Here is a 19,399-nt window from a genome sequence, read left to right as displayed (position 1 = left end):
TTGTTACGACATAATCTTGTATGTAAGATGATGTTTTAGTTTTAATGATTGATTGATTTTAAGTATTATTTATATATTCCATGATAATAAATTAATTTTACTAGTTCACTATAGTACCATATAAACTTTACCCTTATTTTTTTAAAAAATACTTGTAAAATAATTTTATTTTTATTAATATATTGAAGTTTAAATTATAAAATAAATATATTTTTGATTAATACAATAACATATACTATTGTTGAAAATCCCCAAATTCATTCAAGATTAGCATAACCAACTCACCTCAGCCCTGTTTTGTCCTTCTTCCATCCTCCCCAGTGTTGACTGATTTCTTCATTGTTTCCTCGGTGTGACCCCTATAGCCCCCCACCCCACCCACCCACCCTTCCTTCTCCCTTTTGGGGTCGCGCCAATTTTGCTTTTCTGTATCTGGGTATCCAGAATTTCAACCGGAAAAAACGTTAAAGGGAAGAGCTTTTTCGGTTTTTGTTGGATCAATGGCGACAGAGATGGCACAACCTGATGCTGAAGGGATCGATGGAGTTCGTATGACATGGAATGCTTGGCCTAGGACGAAAGTTGAAGCTAGCAAGTGCGTTATCCCAATTGCTTCATCGATCCATCTGATCCGTCCTCATACTGATCTTCCTACACTTCCTTATGTACCTCTCCGATGTAAAACATGTACCGCTGTTCTCAACCCTTTTGCTCGTGTTGATTTCCAAGCCTTAATCTGGATCTGCCCTTTTTGTTTCCAGCGTAACCATTTCCCTCAACATTATTCCGGTATATCTGAAACTAATGTACCTGGAGAGCTTTACCCTCAATTCACTACGATTCAATATACGCTTCCTTCTCAAACCCCACAGAGTTTTAATCCTAACCCACAAAACCCTTTACCGGAATCTTCTGTTTCACCGATTTATTTGTTTGTTTTGGATACTTGTATGTTGGAAGAGGAGTTGGAGTTTGCCAAATCGGCCTTGAAAAGGGCGATTGATATGTTGCCGGATAATGCTATGGTGGGGTTTATATCATATGGGACGCAGGTTCAGGTGCATGAGTTGGGGTTTGCAGATATGTCTAAGGTGTATGTTTTTCGGGGATCGAAGGAGTTGTCAAAAGATCAAGTTTTGGATCAATTGGGGCTTGGTACTGCGGGTGGAAGACGGACTGGTGGTGCCCCCGGGATGCAGAAGGGTGGTGGACCAACTGGGGTTCCTAATCTTGGTGTTGCTAGATTTTTATTGCCTGCTTCGGAGTGTGAATATACCTTGAATTCTGTCGGTTTCAGTTGATAATAATTATCTTTTTAATTGATGTAGCAATCTAGCTTAGTGATTTTTGTGTTGACTTGTATTTCGTTCATATTTTTGTAGTTGTTAGATGAATTGAGCACGGATCAATGGCCAGTCCCACAGGGGAATAGAGCATTACGTTGCACTGGTGTTGCTTTGAGTGTAGCAGCTGGATTGCTTGGAGCTTGTGTGGCTGGTACTGGTGCTCGGATCATGGCCTTAGTGGGCGGTCCATGCACAGAGGGACCTGGGACGGTGAGCCTTACTATGTGTTTTCACTGTTTTCTTTAGCTCGTCACATCACACTCTCAAAATTACCTGTCTCCCCAACCCAAGGATGAAAAGGTTCTGTTTGTTTGAGGTGATGCTTACGATAAGGTTGAGTTTTTCATGGTTGCAGAGTTCTAATTATGGTTTGAATGTCTATTTATAGTGTGTCTGGTACTACAACGAGTGTTAGCTACTTCGAATTGTGGGGAATAATTTCTGGAAGAACAATAATTTTCATCAAAATGGAGAACTGGACTGCTCTTGCTTTCCTTCACAAATATCTTAACTTCTACTCCTCCTTACTTGCTTCAATTAACACTTAGCATTATTATCTACCTTAAATGCTCAAAAGATCACTAGAGCACTACTCTTAGCAATTACTTTGCACGATTAATGTACCCATATTTATGCCTTAACAAATACTAAAAGATGCTCCGAAATGTTTTTCTCTTATGGTGAAACTTGGAAAACATTTTTAATGAATTTTTTTCCTCCCTACCAAAACCACTCATAGTTTTCATCAAGGTGAATACACTAGGCAAACTCTTCTGTTTCTCCATTGCATATGAATGCCGTGATACACTTGGAGATTCTCGGGAAGTATTGAAAACTCTCGGAATTCACTTTCCTTAATGAACCTCGTTGCTTATTTTGTCTTATCATTAATATAGTCACTCGCACACCCACGTCTGTGGCCTAGTGGTCAATGAAGTGGATTGACAACCATGAAGTCTCAGGTTCAATTCATAGCCGAGTAATAAAAACAGTAGGTGGTTTCTTCCCATCTATCCAAACCTTGGTAGATAGAGTTACTTGGTACTTGTGCTGATGGGTACTTGTGCTGATGGGAGGTAGCAACTACCCCGTGGAATTAGTCGAGGTGCGTCCAAGCTGGCTCAAACATCACAGTTATTTAAAAAAAAATGGTTGCTCACTGCTCTTTTTACCTTCTCCCAAGGCTCATGAAATTTTGAGGCTAAAAGCCATATTGTCGAAACATATTTGAGTCAGGAATACAGTTACCCGCATCTTCACGAGACTGACACTTAATTAGATCCTTAATGATGAAAACCAATTGTTTCCTTTTTTTGTCTCTATCAACATTAATTGCCTGTGTAAATCAAATCCTTACTACTGATGTATCTAAATGGCTTTTCCTTTTCTTTGACTAATCTCCTTGGTTTTTTGCAGATTGTGTCGAAAGATCTATCAGAACCAGTTCGTTCTCATAAGGATCTTCACAAGGATGCAGCACCTTTTTTCAAAAAGGCTGTCCATTTCTATGAGGAACTCGCAAAACAGCTTGTTAGTCAAGGTCACGTCTTGGATGTGTTTGCTTCAGCACTTGATCAGGTTTGTCTGTGCAGTTCTTTGGCATGGTGACATGTGTGTTTTGTGTCATTGAATCATTTAAATGAACCTGATAGTGTTTCACTAGTTACTAATCATCCATTTGATCCTGGCATCTTTTTTACAATTATGCTGGATTCTTAAAAGCTACGACTTGCGTGTATTTTTATTAGCTGATTGAGCAAATGTTACAAAATATAAGCATCATATGCTTGGTGTGTGATATTTACTCTTAGTGTGTTCAGTTCCATCATGTGTACTTTTAATTAACTGCACATCGATGTGTTATTCATGTCAAGTTAGATGTTAATTTAGACTGATTAATGCTGCCGGTGAATTTGCAGCAGATGATGTCATGGTTGGTTTTGTACTAATAATTTTGTGTTTCAGGTTGGGGTTGCTGAGATGAAAGTAGCTATTGAAAAAACAGGAGGATTAGTTGTTCTAGCCGAAAGCTTTGGTCATTCTGTTTTCAAAGATTCTTTCAAGCAAATCTTTGAAGATGGTGAACAGTCTCTTGGGCTGTCCTTCAAGTAAGCTTCTCGAGATATTATTCTGCTCTGTCTCATTTGCAAAGGACACTAATTTGCTATGTTTTCAGTATTGTTGTTTTGAATGTGGAACCAATTTTAACTTTGTGTCTGGGACTTTTTCTAGCAAGACGCACTAAAGCAAAAAGTATCTATGATATAAGATATACTTGTCTGGAGGTTGTTTTTATTTTCTGGGGTCCAAGCTGTATACCAGTGAGGGGTATTTATGTTGATAACTGTAGAGAATGGGTTAAAGTACTCAACATATTTGTAATTGCGAATAAAAAGGATGAGCCTTGTTATAGAGGCCTTGCATATCTAGTACAGTAGAATTCAATGAAAAAATTGAAAGAACTGACAAGATGGTACCTGATTATCAAACTAAAGTTATATGTCCAACTTACTTATGAGTAAAATTGGTGGTCTTGATAGAAATTCATCATAATCAAATTCAGTTCACACATCATTTCTTAATCTGAAAAAGTAGAATCAGTTCTTTAATAAATGCAGTTCATATCTATTGACGATTTTAGTGGAAAAATTGAAAAAATAACGTGTTGGTACTTGGTACCTAATTATAAAGTTAAAGCTTGATGTTAGCTGAATGAAAGCTTTATGTCCAGCTCTCTTAATTATAAAAAGGTGTTTGCCTGAAACATGGAAGTCATTATAGGAATGGATCCCTAGCTACAATCAGGAATAAGAAGAAGATATCACTGAAACTGGGAGGAGGGAGGCTCAATAGATATGGATTGACACTACAATTTAGATAGGTTGTGGGTGTTACTCATTTTCCATTATACTGGTAACTAGATTGCTCATCCTTTGGCTAGATAGCGTAATATCTCAAAAGACAGGACTTGATGTAGACTTAGCTAAAAGTTGAGTGCAGATGAAGCAAGGATCCGTATAGTCAATACCAACTAGTTGAGAGTTATTGTTGCACTTATAGTGGGTCCTGGCAGAGACAACTGTGAGATTTGGAGAACTTTAAGATTGTAGAGAATTCTCGAATTCAAAGACAAATTACATGCTAGTGTTAGAATGAAATATGCCCCAATAGAGCAGAAGATAATCATATATCCCAATTATTTTTTGATTGATAGTAGTCGATTAATTGATTGAATTTTTGAAAATTGCACACTCTATTTGGTTGTCTTTTAGTTTCATAGAAGGGCAGCGTGAGAACAACCAGTTGAAGTCCTCACACTCTAGTTGATCGATTTAGTTAGGTTAGCTCTTATGGGACTGGACATAGTGGTTAGACCTTAGAGAGAAAGTTTTGGTATGCGTTTTGTGGTGTTTTCAATGTGTACTTGACTTTTCTTCTACTTAAATTCATAAAAGTTCTCATTCTCCACAATGATAAAGTAAAAAACCCTGAAACACTTTCCCTCTCCACATTTATCCTCAACATAAAAAGGATATACCTTGGTAAGTTGGGTACTTTTGTTAGGGAAGTGATTCTCATGAATTGTAGTTTTACAAGAAGTATGTATTTGAATTCATATTAGTTGTAGTTTGTGCAGCATAAATATTGGCTGCATAATGACGTGAAGTAGGATTCTGACTCTCTACTGCTACTTGCATTTTATTTTTAATTAAATGATTTTGATCCATTAAATTATTTCAGTGGTACATTAGAGATCAACTGTTCCAAGGATATTAAAATTCAAGGGATAATTGGACCATGCACATCTTTAGATAAGGTTGGTTCACTTGACTTTTACATATTATCAGTAGCGAGAATTTTTACCTAAAGCTGCACAGTTAAGTTCTATTCCGGGAACTTGTTCCCCTGCAAAAGAAAAGTTAACTCTTTCAGTTACAGTTTTGACAGTTGACATTGATCATTTGGTGCAATGCAGAAAGGACCTGCTGTTTCCAGCACGGTCACCGGTGAGGGGAATACTACAGCTTGGAAGCTGTGTGGTCTCGACAAAAACACTTGCTTAACTGTTTTCTTTGATGTATCATCTAGTGAAAAATCAGACCCTTCAGGCAATATAAATCCACAATTGTACATACAGTTTCTCACGAGGTACTTGGGACCCTAGAAACATTCACCTCTATTTCTTTCTTATCCTTTAGTGTTCTTTTTAATAAATATTTTAAGCTGAAATTTTGTTAATGGATTGTTACACTGTTTTCCTTCTTGAACAACTCTAGATAGAGGAAAAAAGGAGTTACTATACATCTAAAATTTGCCAGCTTTGATGTAAATGCAGTTACCAGAGCCCTGATGGCCAAACAAAACTACGAGTCACCACCGTTACTAGAAGATGGGTTGATGCTGCTGTTAGTAATGAGGTATGGCACTAAAAGTTTGAATTAGAAGTATCATTTGTTACATAATTAACTTCGTTGTTCTCTTCTGTATCACTCCAAATTCAAATGTATCTTTCCGCAAGCATAGAGTAATGTTACTTGTCTTTCAATTTTATTGCTGATTTCTGGTAATCTTCTGAGTTGTGCTTTTTGAGGAAGTTTTTTCCTAAAGGACAAAAGAAGAATTTGGTTATCCTTTCATCAAAAAAGAATTTGGTTAACCTTAATCCCTTGGGCCCCACAAATAAGAAAACATAGAAAGAAAACTTAAGAGATAGAGAGAGACCACATTATTCAGCCTATTTCAATATGATGCTGTGAAAGTATCTTTTTATATCTGTTGAAGTCCTCTGCAAAGGGTACCTCGTCGAACGAGAATGTCTGGTTTGGATTTGCTCTTGTTTCAAGTAGTTGAGGAATTTTATCTCATCTTTTTGAAAGAAGTTTGTTGAGAAATTTTATCTCATTGTTTGAACTTTTTGGAGAGCATACGAGTGTTTGTTGATCCTGACACTGCAAGAAATCTGTTTTTCTCCAGGAATTGGTGCAAGGATTTGATCAAGAGACTGCCGCAGTTGTAGTGGCTAGATTAGCTTCTTACAAAATGGAGATGGAGGTAACTTTTCTAGACTAGTATTTAATTCTGCTTAAATTTTTACAGTACTCAGGGGGTAAGCTTGTCATGCTTGGTAAATAGTGAAGTAACAAGGTCAGTTGAGTATGCTTGAAGTAGGGAAGAATTAGTCCATAAAACATGAATTGTGGTGAATATTACATTCACTTATCATCTTGTGCTTGAACTTCATAATTTCCCACTTCTCATTTTTTGATCTATTGATAAATCCCGGCTAACTGATTTCAGGAAGATTTTGATGCCACAAGGTGGCTAGATCGTAATCTCATTCGTCTGTGCTCCAAGTTTGGTGATTATCGGAAGGATGAACCCAGCTCATTCACTTTGAATCCCTCTTTTTCATTGTTCCCTCAGTTCATGTTTCATTTACGGCGATCCCAGTTCTTACAAGTAATATAGCTCAGCATGTTCTTTCTTATCTCAGTGTCAATGACATACCAAATTGATGTCATGGATGTACATGTTCTCATTTCTCACTTAAGTATGTGTGTCACAGGTGTTCAATAATAGTCCAGATGAGACAGCATATTTCCGCATGTTGCTCAATCGGGAGGGCATAAGCAATGCTGCTGTCATGATTCAGCCAACACTAACAGCATTTTCATTCAATTCACTGCCTTTCCCTGCTTTGTTGGATGTGGCATCCATTGCAGCTGATCGCATTCTCTTGTTGGATGCTTATTTTAGTGTAGTAATATTCCATGGAATGACAATAGCTCAATGGAGAAACATGGGATACCAGGAACAGCCTGAGCACCAGGTATGTCTCACGTTTTTCTCTCATCTAGTGATGTTTTTTTAAATTCTTTGTGGTAGCTTCATGATGAAAGAGGAAGACTCGGAAATCCTCAAGCATGCAGAATTTGTGCTGTACTAGCATGCTGTATTTTCATAATCTGTTTGTAAAACAAAAATACGTATTCTTTTTCCCTCTCTTTTCAGGCATTTGCACAACTCTTGCAAGTTCCCCATGATGAGGCCCAAGCAATCATCCGTGAGAGATTTCCTGTTCCAAGACTGGTAGTGTGTGATCAGCATGGTTCCCAGGTAAAGGATTATTTCTATTTAAATATTGTTGCCTTGGTGAGCGTTCACATGCCTATTGGAAGCAGAGGATCGATTGTAAGTTCGTCATTAAGTAATAACATCATTTCACTCATGCTGGACAGGCAAGGTTCCTTTTGGCAAAGTTGAATCCATCTGCCACATACAATAATGCAAATGAAATGGCAGCTGGATCAGACGTGATCTTTACAGATGATGTGAGCCTTCAAGTTTTCTTTGAGCATCTTCAGCGGCTAGCTGTGCAATCTTCTTGACCCAAGAAGAAACAATTATGTGAAAATCTCATTGAGTTTGCCTCATCTATCCTGCCAGCCTCTTGTCGGAAGTTCATAATTTTCTTCCCATCATCCGTAAGATGAGAGGTCAATCCCAGATATTATATGGAAAACTAAGACTACATATGACATTCTTTCAGGTATGTGGAGGTACTTTTGCTTCCTATGAAAATAAACCGTAACTCGACTCATTGTTCTCTATGGTTATATTAGAAGGGGGGGTATGTTTTAAGTCAAATGGCGTGTTTGCTCCCTCGGGCTGTTGAACGAGAAGATAGTTTATGTCGGCGACTTCCTTTTTTTTGTTAGTTATTACCAGGCAAAGAGTTTGTGTCATCTGTTGCGTTGAATTCATAGTTGTAGTTTATTGGATTATGGCTTGTAGAATAGGAAGTTTTTGAAACCATTTGCTTTATTTTGGATTTCTTTCATAATTTAAGGTATATCTCATATACATCTGTGGACAACAGTTTTGCTTTCTTTGTGTCATTTTAAGTTATCTTGAAGCTTGTGATTAATTGATGATTAGAGAGTAAACAGGTTTAACATGGTTGATTTGCACTTTAACCCTTACTCTCTGTTGTTCTTAGATTTATGCCCTTTCATAACAAACAACTACGACGCATAAGTTTATATTTTCGTATCGTAATATCCAACCAATTATGCCTTTGCATGACTTCATGTTTATTATGCCGAGAATTATTTATCTTTAATAGTTCAAATATCGATTGTTTATTACTAAGATTAAGATAAATGAAAAAAATATTCTTTTTAACTTTTTTTTTTGTCTCTTCTAACATTTAAATTATAATGATGTGCTTAATTGACATGGATTATAATTTATCTAAATGAAATTTATTACTTAACATAAGTGTTATGTATATACAAAAAATAACAATGACAAATTTGTAAAGAAGATAGGATATACGAAGATTATACTGTTATGATTATAACAATTGTTTCGCAATTAACCTTCGATAATTATTTTTTTAATTTAGCTTGAGGCTGACTACGTGAACGGGCTAGTCGATGAAAACTTACCTTTATATAAAGAGAAAAATGACAAATATATCTCTGAATTATCGTAAATGGTATGCGGATATTTTCCGTCATACTTTGGGACATAGGTACCCCTTTTGTACTAACGGACATGCATGGTCATAATTTTATCCACCAACCCGACATCAGATCGGTGAAACCAATATCCCGTAATTATGACGAAAGATATGTGCATATCATTTACGATAGTTTAGAATATATTTGTCCTTTTTCCCTCGTATAAATCCATTAGTGCCGTGTTTGTTTTCTCAAAAATTAGTCAAACACTACTACTAATAATGAAGCATCATCATTTCATTATCATCTCTCTTCCCATCCAAGGCCACATAAATCCCACTCTCCAACTCGCTAAAAACCTCTCACGCGCCGGTGTTCGCTGCACCTTCGTCACCACCGTTAATGGCTTCAGCAAATTGAACAACCTTCCGTCCATCGACGGTTTGTTCTACGCCTCTATCTCCGATGGAAACGACGACGGCACAGCTAAAATGGACTTCAGTGATTACATGAAACAGTTAAAGCGCGTGGGATCGGAAAATGTCAAAAAACTTATCGATAAATATGCCGGCGACGGTCATCCAGTTACTTGCTTAGTCTACACATTTATCTGGCCGTGGGTTGCAGAGGTGGCGCGTGAGATTAACTTGCCGTCTGCTTTTCTAGTTATTCAATCTGCTACTGCTTTTGCGATTTATCACCATTTATTTAGCATCAATAACAATGGAGTTTACAGCTCTACCAATGAAATTAACCTCTCGTTCCCAATCGAATTACCCGAATTGCCTCTGCTTTTTCGCGATGATATTCCGTCCTTTCTACTGCAGAATGATCCTTACTCTTCTTTCATGATCCCTGTAATGAGAGAACACATACAAAACCTCGAACACGATACTAATCCTCGTGTTCTCATCAACACTTTCAACAAATTAGAAGAGAAATCCTTGAAAATTGTCGATAAAATTGGGATCTACTCCATTGGACCTTTGATTCCTTCGGCTTTTCTCGATGGAATTGAACTCGAAGATAAGTCATTCGGATGCGATTTGTTTGAGAAATCTGAAACTTATTGCCAGTGGTTGGATTCGAAACCCGAAAGTTCGGTTGTTTATGTAGCATTTGGAAGCATAGCAATGGTGAAAGAGGAGCAAAAGGAAGAGGTTTTGCAGGGTTTATTGGAAAGTGAAATGCCATTTTTATGGGTAATTAGATCAAGCAAAGAAGATGATAAGAAGAAGAATGATGAAATTTATGGATTGAATGGAAAAGGGATGATTGTTCCTTGGTGTTCACAAATGGAGGTAATGTTTAAACTCTTCCTATCTCTTTGAATTCATACCGTAATAGTTTGATCTGATACGAAGTTTAAAAATAAATCCAAAATTTAGTTTTTCGAAATATGTTAATATGTCGTTCGAAAGAATGAGAAGTTAGGGGAATACTAGAGCAACAGTAAAGTTATTTCCATGTGATTTATAGGTTACATGTTCGAGCTGTAGAAGCAATCCTTAACGAATGAGAAGTTAAGGGGTGTTTTGGAGCAACAGTAAAGTTATTTCTATGTGATTTATAGGTTACATGTTCGAGCTGTAGAAGCGATCCTTGACGAATGAGAAGTTAGGGGGAGTACTGGAGCAACAGTAAAGTTATTTCCATTTGATTTATAGGTTACATGTTCGAGCTGTATAAGCGATCCTTAACGAATGAGAAGTTAGGGGGAGTACTGGAGCAACAGTAAAGTTATTTCCATGTGATTTATAGGTTACATGTTCGAGCTGTAGAAGCGATCCTTAATGTATATATTTGAGTGCTCCCTTCTCTCTCCGGACCTTACGTGAAACATTTAGTACTTTGTGCATCGAGTTGTCCATTCGAGGATGAGAAGTTCAAGTCAAATCGATTTGATGTTTAATATAGTGTACCATTTGTTTAGAACGGACTAATAAGAAACTTGTATAATTCTCATAGGTACTATTTCACAAGTCAATTGGATGTTTCATGAGTCATTGTGGATGGAATTCGACTTTAGAAAGCACGATAGCTGGCGTTCCACTAATTGGAGTCCCACAGTTAGCCGATCAATTTACGAACATCAAGATGGTGGAGGAGGTTTGGGGAACAGGAGTGAGAGCAAGAGTAGTAGAAGAAGGAGGAATTGTGAAAAGAGAAGAGTTAAAGAGGTGTTTGGGAGTTTTAATGGGAGATGGAGAGAAAGGAAATGAAATCAGAAGGAATGTGAAGAAATATAGAGATTTGGCTATGGAAGCTGTGAAAGTGGGCGGATCTTCACATAATAATTTGAACAAGTTTTTAGAGAGTTTGTGAGGTAATTCTACCTCAGACTCGATTAGTGCGATTACACTGAATATATTGTTGTTAAGATTCCAAAAAGACGGAGACAATAAAGAATTTACCAAAATCCACAAACGCCAATAAAGATTTGGAGTTTCTTTGGCTTGTTAGGCATTTCTAGTTCTTGGACTGAATTGATTTCTGAATTTTGGTGCATAAAGGGTAATTTGTTGAAATTATTCAGCTATTTCAGTTGATGTAATTTTGTAAGTTATTTTAATGTTAAAAGTAAGATTGAAAAATATATGAATAAATATCAAATTTCAGTTTAAGTTTGTCCAAAATAGTACTATTATCCTATTAAGAGCTACGATATGTATAAATAACTACTGAAAATATGCATAAAAACTCTACATAATACCAATAACATATCCCGTGAAAAATAAAATAAAAATCAACTTTTTATCTTAATTCGAGTTGAAATTATGATTTCTTGTCTAATCATCTACTCTTTTTTTTAAACACATTTACCTCTTCTAACTTTCGCTACTATCAACCTCTCACACCTCTTTACCGGTATATTCATGCACTTCCTCTTCACGTGCACTTCATATAACTTCATTTTTAATCATATCTCTCTTACTATATTCACATTCAATCTGAATATCATTATCTCCGCTTCATTTATCTTCTAAACATGAAAATCTCTTAACTGACCAACATTACCATAAACAATGTTGGTCTAATTACTTCTCTGCAAAAATTTACCTTTTTAAGTTTTGATAACACATTGTTATCACATAATAACCCAATAACAATGAACATTTTGATTGGATGGTTGTTATTTTACTCTATTATTTTGATGAACAGATTATACTGTTTTTCGTATTACATAATGTCATACATCTATGATTTGAAATAGAACATGGTGTATAACTAATGGAAAAGGAATATTAAATAATAAAATAGAATTATTGAATAATAAGTAAATGAGAAAAAAATTCTTACAATAATGACGCGGTTACACTATATAATATGTTGGTGTGATATTTTAATATTAATAAAAATATATATTGTTGTGAAGTTTTGGAGTCTTCAACTTATTCGAAGTTGCTTGAGTTGTACGATGTTGTTGGATTGTTGTGTCCTGAATCGGACAAGTTAAAAGTATCTATCTATCTCACCACGCTCCCCTACTCCTATAAAGGCCGGCGGAAGGAATGCTCTGCTCATCTTTCTTACGGCTCATTACCGCAGCGCTCGTTCACCCCTTCTGCTTCTTCCATTTAAAAAAAAAGGTAGTCTTTCCTTTGGATCGATGCAGATTATGTCACAGTGGACTTGAATCTCTTTAAAGAGAGCGAGATATCTGTGCATCAACCTAAAAATTTCTTTATTCATTTTCTTTCAAGTGTAATATTTTATATTTGTGAGTCATTACACCAACCTAATACGAATAATAATCAATAGTATATATTATTTTCTCCTCTCACCAACTTATATTCTCTGTAACTCTACCTCAAAAGTGAGAATACATGTTTGAACCAAATTAATTAACATAATTGGTTCAGTAAAGAGTTACTAGTTTCTCCTTGATATGAAAAGTTAAAGAAAATAGTGTTAAGTACTCATTTATATATTCTTAGTTAAACTTTTCGAGTAAGTGTGCTTCTAAATATAGAATAAATTTTGTTAAATGCTAATTTAAATTTAATCAAATTCTAATTTAAATACGAATTAGAAATCAAAAAGAAGTTGAAAAAGTAGGTAGTGGTGGTTGTTAATAAAGCATTGAATTTTTAAATCAACCAACTCTCTTGAAAAATAATACTAAAATAATTTCGTTTTTTCTTGTGGTGTGAGAAAAGACTTCAATTTAAATACTAATTTTTATAATATTTTTCAAAAGGATGGTGGTAAAATACGGTTGGTGTATGAGATATTAACGTTTTAACAATACATATTAATGTCTTACCTTAATAAAATTAAAAAAATAATTATAAAAAGTTGTTGTTGGTTCATCACCTACTAAATGGGAAATCCAAAAATGAAATTAGTCACATGCTATTTTATGCATTATATATATTCTGTGAATATCATGCAAGATTAATTAAACTTGTTTGCACTTTTAAAAACGAATCAAGTGGAAGAAAAAATGAAAAAAATTGTAGTAATTAATTTATGATAATTATTTTTAGTATTGTTGACAATTAATATAAAATGGACAGAGTAGTGGAAACATATCTCTCTCATGGTTTTAAAGATTTAAAAAGTCGTTTGGTTGGTTGTATAAAAATAGTTGTGTATGATGTCTCAATAATATTTGTATTAGTTATATTTGTATTATTTATGACGAGATTATTTCTTATACATCATTTAATTTAATATATCAAAAATAATATCCATCACATAATTCCTAAAGGAAAACACTTTAATATGCCATCAAACTTTGAAAAAATATTCATCTATGCCATCTGTTAAAAAAATGACTCATCTGTTCTGTCCCGTTTTTATTTGAAAAAACGTTGATTCATGTCATTATTCATTAACTGGATTTTTTTTGATTTTCCAATACCATTTTTTACAAGTGGTAATTATGATTCAACCACGTTATTAATGAAATAATCTTTTAAAAGGGAAAAAAAATCTCAAACATTCCATCAAACTTTGAAAAAATACGTTCATTTAAGCCATTTATTTAAAAGTTTAGCTCATTTATGCTATTTCAATTAACAAATAATGAAATAAATAAATCTTTTTTCAAACGAAAATGATATAAATAAATTAAAATACGACGGTTTTGTAGGGGCAATTATGTCTTTTTTTAGTAGATCTATAGACAGGGTGTCGGTGGTGCTGAAGTCACAAAAAGTAGAAAAATGTACTTTCAAAATGTCGATAATTGGATTTAAATGCACAAACGTGGGCAAGTTACTCCCATTTCATTAAAAAAATAAAATCAATGGACTAAATTTTATTTTATTTTAAAAAAAGTTTAGTATGTATTTAATATTAAAAGTTTGATTAAGTTACGTCATTTTTCTTAAAAATGCTTCATTCATAGAATCATTTATTAATTGAAATGATATTTTTTTAATTAAAGAAGTATTTGAATTGTATAAGAGCAGGAATTTAACCCTGTGTGCACCCAAAAGATAGCGACTGTGAATTTCTCTTATCATAAAAAAAATGATGTGGTTAAATCATAATTGACACGTGTAAAAATAATTTTGCAAAACTAAAAATATTTTAAAAAATTTAAAATATATACTTGAAAATTTTCAATGTACCAAAAGAAAACACTTTAATTAGCATGTTTAGTCAAGTTACTTTTAAATTGACTAATTATTTACTCTTCAAAAGTAAATAAATTCAAAAAAATTAACCATTAACTAAATCTATTTTTCCTTATTGTCATGATATAATTTCCAACATAAGTAATTTTTGTACAATATCTTTTATTACCAAAAAAAATAAATTAAAAAAAATCCAATATAAGTAATAAGTACATCCCTCCATTGACAAAAAAGTATTCAACTACCTAACACTACTCATATTCCTTGTTGTCCTTTTATCCACCAACCTCAACATCAATTTCACCAACAAATGCAACAAAAAAAAATCATAAAAAGAAAAGAAGAAGAGTAGATAATTATACAAATATATAACTTCATACTATAAAAAAATTATATATTAGTTTGAATAAATACAAGATATTCATATTAAATGTCATAACCCTTTAATACGAAAATTCAGATTTAATAATCGATTCCAAATAAATTAATATGCATATATCATGTATAAAATTTGACATAAACATGAATATATTCAGATTTAATCAAAATCGATCCCAAATAAATTAATATGCATATATCATGTATAAAATTTGACCTAAACATGAATATACTCATATTAGAAGCGTCGTTCCCAAAACAAATGTTTCAATATGTAAATTCAAATTTAGCTAGACCTGAGGCAGTCTAAACACAAAATACTCATATTAGAAGCGTCGTTCCAAAAACAAACGTTCCAATACGTAAATTCAAATTCAGCCGGATCCGAGGTAGTCTAAACACAAAATACTCATATTAGAAGTGTTGTTTCAAAAACAAATGTTTCACTATGTCAATTCAAATTTAGTAAGATCCAAGGCAACATAAACACAAAATACTTATATTAGAAGCATCGTTTTGAAGACGAATCTTTTAATACGTAAATTTAAATTTAGTCAGACCCGAGACACGGATAGAAAAGGTAGGAGGTGAGTGAGGGGCATTATTGGCCATTAGTTCATCCTCTCAACTCTTTATATATTCCCCTTTCACTTCCACTTCTCTTTGTCCTCAGCCCTTTAACTCTCTCTAAATTTCTCATTTTCTTCTCAATTTTCTCTCGATTTTCTTCAATGGATCCAGTTACAGTTTGGGGTAATGAACCCCTTTCAACTGTCGATCCTGAGATCCATGATCTCATTGAGAAGGAAAAACGCCGTCAATGTCGCGGCATTGAGCTGATTGCTTCAGAAAATTTCACTTCTTTTGCTGTAATTGAAGCACTTGGCAGTGCTTTAACCAACAAATACTCAGAGGGGATACCCGGAAACCGTTACTACGGTGGTAATGAATATATTGATCAAATTGAGAATCTGACAAGAAGTCGAGCTCTTGAAGCTTTTCATCTTGATCCAACCAAATGGGGTGTTAATGTTCAGCCTTATTCTGGTAGCCCTGCTAATTTTGCTGCTTATACTGCTGTTTTGAACCCACATGATAGGATTATGGGATTGGATTTGCCTTCTGGTGGTCATTTGACACATGGGTATTATACATCTGGTGGGAAGAAGATCTCTGCTACTTCGATTTACTTTGAGAGTTTGCCTTATAAGGTGAATTCGACAAATGGGTATATTGATTACGATAGGTTGGAAGAGAAGGCTTTGGATTTTAGGCCAAAATTGATCATCTGTGGAGGAAGTGCTTACCCAAGAGATTGGGATTACAAGAGGTTCAGAGAGGTTGCTGACAAATGTGGGGCTCTTTTGCTTTGTGATATGGCTCATATTAGTGGTCTTGTTGCTGCTCAGGTGAGAAAAATTCTGCTCTGTACTTGCGATTTTCCTTTTTTTTTTTTTGGATCTGCATGAGGATTTTGAATCTCTTTGATTTGTAGATCTGCATTTGATTTAGAGCTTGTGTGAATTGCCTTAATGTATTATAGATCTGAATCTTTGCTCTGTGATCCATGTGTTCTGTTTGATAAATTACCCTTTGGGATAATTGCATGTGAAATTTTTAAAGATCATTTCTTCAACAAGTGGATCTGAGAGTTCAAATCTCAGTTGTCTGATACCTTTTGCTGGTGGGAGGTGATAGGTATCCCGTGGAATTAGTTGAGGTGCCCGTAAGCTGGATTTGAGATTATCAAGTGGGAAGTGGAATTAGTTGAGTGCTTTGGGATCCATGTTTGGTTTTTGATTAATTATATTCTGAGGTAGTTTCATGTGAAGGTTTTAAAGATCTTCTCTTTAATAAGTAGGATCTGAGTGAGGAAATGATCATGATGTCGGAACTATAATTGGTTGAGCTGGTGCTTCATTGTTCTCTTTACATGAGCATTGCGAGGCTTAATGTGGATCAATGAGGCAATGATTTAGACTCGATATAATAATTCTTATACCACTTGAATTCGATGTGAATCGTTAGCAACAAGAACAACAACAAACACAGTAAAAATCACAGGTGGGGTTAGGGGAGGGTAGTGTGTACTCGGATCTTACCCTATTCAGATAGACACCTTGATTCAAGGAGAGCAGAAAAAGAAGTAGTAATAACAGCCGATCGCAACAAAAAGATAATAAGATAAATGAAACGAAAGAAACAATGATAATAGCACTATAGATCTAAGAACAAGCAACATACATAAATCAGTTGTGAATCATTAGTATCCATCTTAATTGATGCAATCCGAGATCACTCTCTGTGATGTCAGGTATGTGTATTCCTAATTGGTGCAACTTCATTAGATTTTCTTGTTTGCTTCAAGCCTCTGCTTTCATTTACGGAAATATTGATATATGTTTTTTTTATTAGTATTACTTGTGGATCTAAGAAATTTGAACATAAATTTGGATCCTTTGTCTTTAAGTCGAGGATATGTGTCACCATTAACCTGCCGTCAAATTTTTTACTTGTCATTTCATTTGCCATCTTGATCTTATACTTTGTTATGACTAATCAGATCAAAGTGGAATGAGGTCAGATTTCTCAAATTACGCTTCAACTTGTAGTTATACAAGTTCTATGTATATAGGAGGGAAAAGTGCATGTGCATGTGCATGTCCCTATCCATGTTTTCGAGAATTCAATTCTATCAAGATGTCCTTGTCATTTGGATGCCATAACTCTGTCGGCGAATTGATACTAGTCTTGGTGGCTATGTGAACACTTGTTTATGTTATTTTCAATTGACTCCTGAAAATGATGTGTTGTATTCTAATGGGCTGAATTTAATTATTTCTGGACACAGGAAGCAGCGAATCCCTTTGAATATTGTGACTTGGTTACTACCACCACACACAAGAGTTTGAGGGGTCCAAGGGCTGGTATGATTTTCTACCGCAAGGGCCCTAAGCCACCAAAGAAGGGCCAGCCTGAAGATGCAGTTTATGACTTTGAAGACAAGATTAACTTTGCTGTTTTCCCCTCCCTCCAGGGTGGTCCCCACAACCACCAAATCGGTGCCCTTGCTGTGGCCCTGAAACAGGCTGCGACTCCTGGATTCAAGGCTTATGCTAAGCAAGTGAAGGCCAATGCAGTTGCTCTCGGTGACTACCTGATGAGCAAAGGATACAAACTTGTAACCGGTGGGACTGAGAACCACCTTGTCCTTTGGGATCTTAGACCTCTTGGTTTGACTGGTAAAAGTCCTTTCTATTCTCGATTATTTGGATAAGTCTTCTAAGTGTGTAATAGTGATTTTTGATACAAACTTACGGTTTTGTCTTTTCGCAGGTAACAAGGTTGAGAAGCTTTGTGACCTTTGCAACATCACTGTTAACAAGAACGCTGTTTTTGGAGACAGCAGTGCTTTGGCCCCAGGAGGTGTTCGTATTGGTAAGAGCTGAGAAGCTTTGGACATTCTTTTATGCACTATTTCCTTGAACATCTTTTAGATCTGATTAGTTAAATGACATGCAAAGAGACAAAATGAACTCCCACCTTAAATTTACTTTGGCGATATTGTGTTTCTACTAGTGCAATCTTTTGTGCCAATTTTACATTTGAGTCATTCACCCACACCTATACACCGTGAAAAGGGTGTTCTTCAGCTATCATTATTTCCATGAATTAACTAACTGAAGTCCCTATTCGGTAGGTACTCCTGCCATGACATCAAGGGGATTGGTTGAGAAGGACTTTGAGCAGATCGCGGAGTTCCTCCACAGGGCTGTTACAATCACCTTGAACATCCAGAAGGAGTTCGGAAAGCTTTTGAAGGACTTCAACAAGGGTCTCGTTAACAACAAGGAAATTGAAGAACTTAAGGTTGATGTCGAGAAATTCTCAGCCTCTTTTGACATGCCTGGGTTCAAGATGTCCGAGATGAAGTACCAGGACTAAACTTGCAGTATGCATCACAACTGCTCTACATTTCCCGGTTTGTTTCTTTTGTTTGGATGGAAGGAATTTTTTTTCTTCTCGACGAGTTTAATTCAGTTTAGACCAAAAAATCATGGTTGTACTTAATTCTGCACTTGGTATTGTAGATCATTGGATCTTGTCTTGCAAGGAAGTACTTAAGTAGCCTTTCTGGCTTCTAAAATTACCAAATATTTGTAATGTCCAAAAGAAATAGTACCAAGAGAATATGTTGTTTCATTTCTTATATATGATTGTTCACTTCTACACATTAGAAAAAAAGAAATGGTATTTTCTTGTCCATAATTATTTCTTCAGATGACAGGGCCGAGTATTAAATAATCATTCAGCACTTTTAAGCAATAAAAAGGTGACAACCTTTAATATAGACAAAAAAAAAAAAAAAAAAAAAAAAAATTGCCCGGTAAAGGTACAAGTTTTATTGGACTAAAATATCAATCTAATATTTATGACTAGAAAACTCGTCAGATGTTTATAAAAGATAATGATGTTCATTAAATATATTGTAAATTTTGGTTTCACTTGTGTGTTCGTATTTGTAGAAGTACTGTTTAATTATTACTCTCCTTTTTAAAAAGAATGACATGTTTTTCTTTTTAGTGTATTTTAAAAAACATAACCCCATTCCTTTTTTCAC

General features: G+C 34.9%; 3 protein-coding genes across 4 annotated transcripts; all 3 read left to right on the top strand.

The window, feature by feature from the left end:
- Positions 1-247: 247 nt before the first annotated feature.
- Positions 248-8,245, top strand: LOC107020384 (protein transport protein SEC23-like). The gene is made up of 12 exons (XM_015220726.2): positions 248-1,286; positions 1,383-1,556; positions 2,763-2,924; positions 3,312-3,454; positions 5,088-5,163; positions 5,323-5,495; positions 5,683-5,764; positions 6,321-6,398; positions 6,645-6,806; positions 6,913-7,176; positions 7,359-7,463; positions 7,586-8,245. The coding sequence occupies exons 1-12, from the start codon at positions 501-503 to the stop codon at positions 7,733-7,735; spliced, it is 2,355 nt and encodes a 784-aa protein (XP_015076212.1). The 5' UTR covers positions 248-500; the 3' UTR covers positions 7,736-8,245.
- Positions 8,246-9,057: 812 nt separating this feature from the next.
- On the top strand, positions 9,058-12,583 carry LOC107020812 (UDP-glycosyltransferase 75C1-like). 2 transcript variants are annotated; one of them, XM_015221316.2, is made up of 2 exons: positions 9,058-10,113; positions 12,312-12,583. In XM_015221316.2, exons 1-2 carry the CDS (start codon positions 9,094-9,096, stop codon positions 12,447-12,449), a joined length of 1,158 nt encoding a protein of 385 aa, XP_015076802.1. In that variant the 5' UTR covers positions 9,058-9,093; the 3' UTR covers positions 12,450-12,583. The 2 variants fall into 2 exon arrangements, with proteins under 2 accessions (XP_015076802.1, XP_015076801.1); XM_015221315.2 differs by lacking the exon at positions 12,312-12,583 and adding an exon at positions 10,781-11,436 and having other exon boundaries at positions 9,059-10,113.
- A 2,830-nt stretch (positions 12,584-15,413) lies between these two features.
- On the top strand, positions 15,414-18,990 carry LOC107020327 (serine hydroxymethyltransferase 4). Its single transcript, XM_015220644.1, has 4 exons — positions 15,414-16,187; positions 17,630-18,020; positions 18,115-18,216; positions 18,479-18,990. Exons 1-4 carry the CDS (start codon positions 15,510-15,512, stop codon positions 18,721-18,723), a joined length of 1,416 nt encoding a protein of 471 aa, XP_015076130.1. The 5' UTR covers positions 15,414-15,509; the 3' UTR covers positions 18,724-18,990.
- The last annotated feature ends 409 nt before the right edge of the window (positions 18,991-19,399 follow it).

This window comes from Solanum pennellii, chromosome 5 (genome assembly GCF_001406875.1).
Source record: "Solanum pennellii chromosome 5, SPENNV200".
NCBI lineage: Eukaryota > Viridiplantae > Streptophyta > Magnoliopsida > Solanales > Solanaceae > Solanum > Solanum pennellii.
Note: the sequence above shows the minus strand (reverse complement) of the source record. Positions and strands in the feature narration are given on the sequence as shown.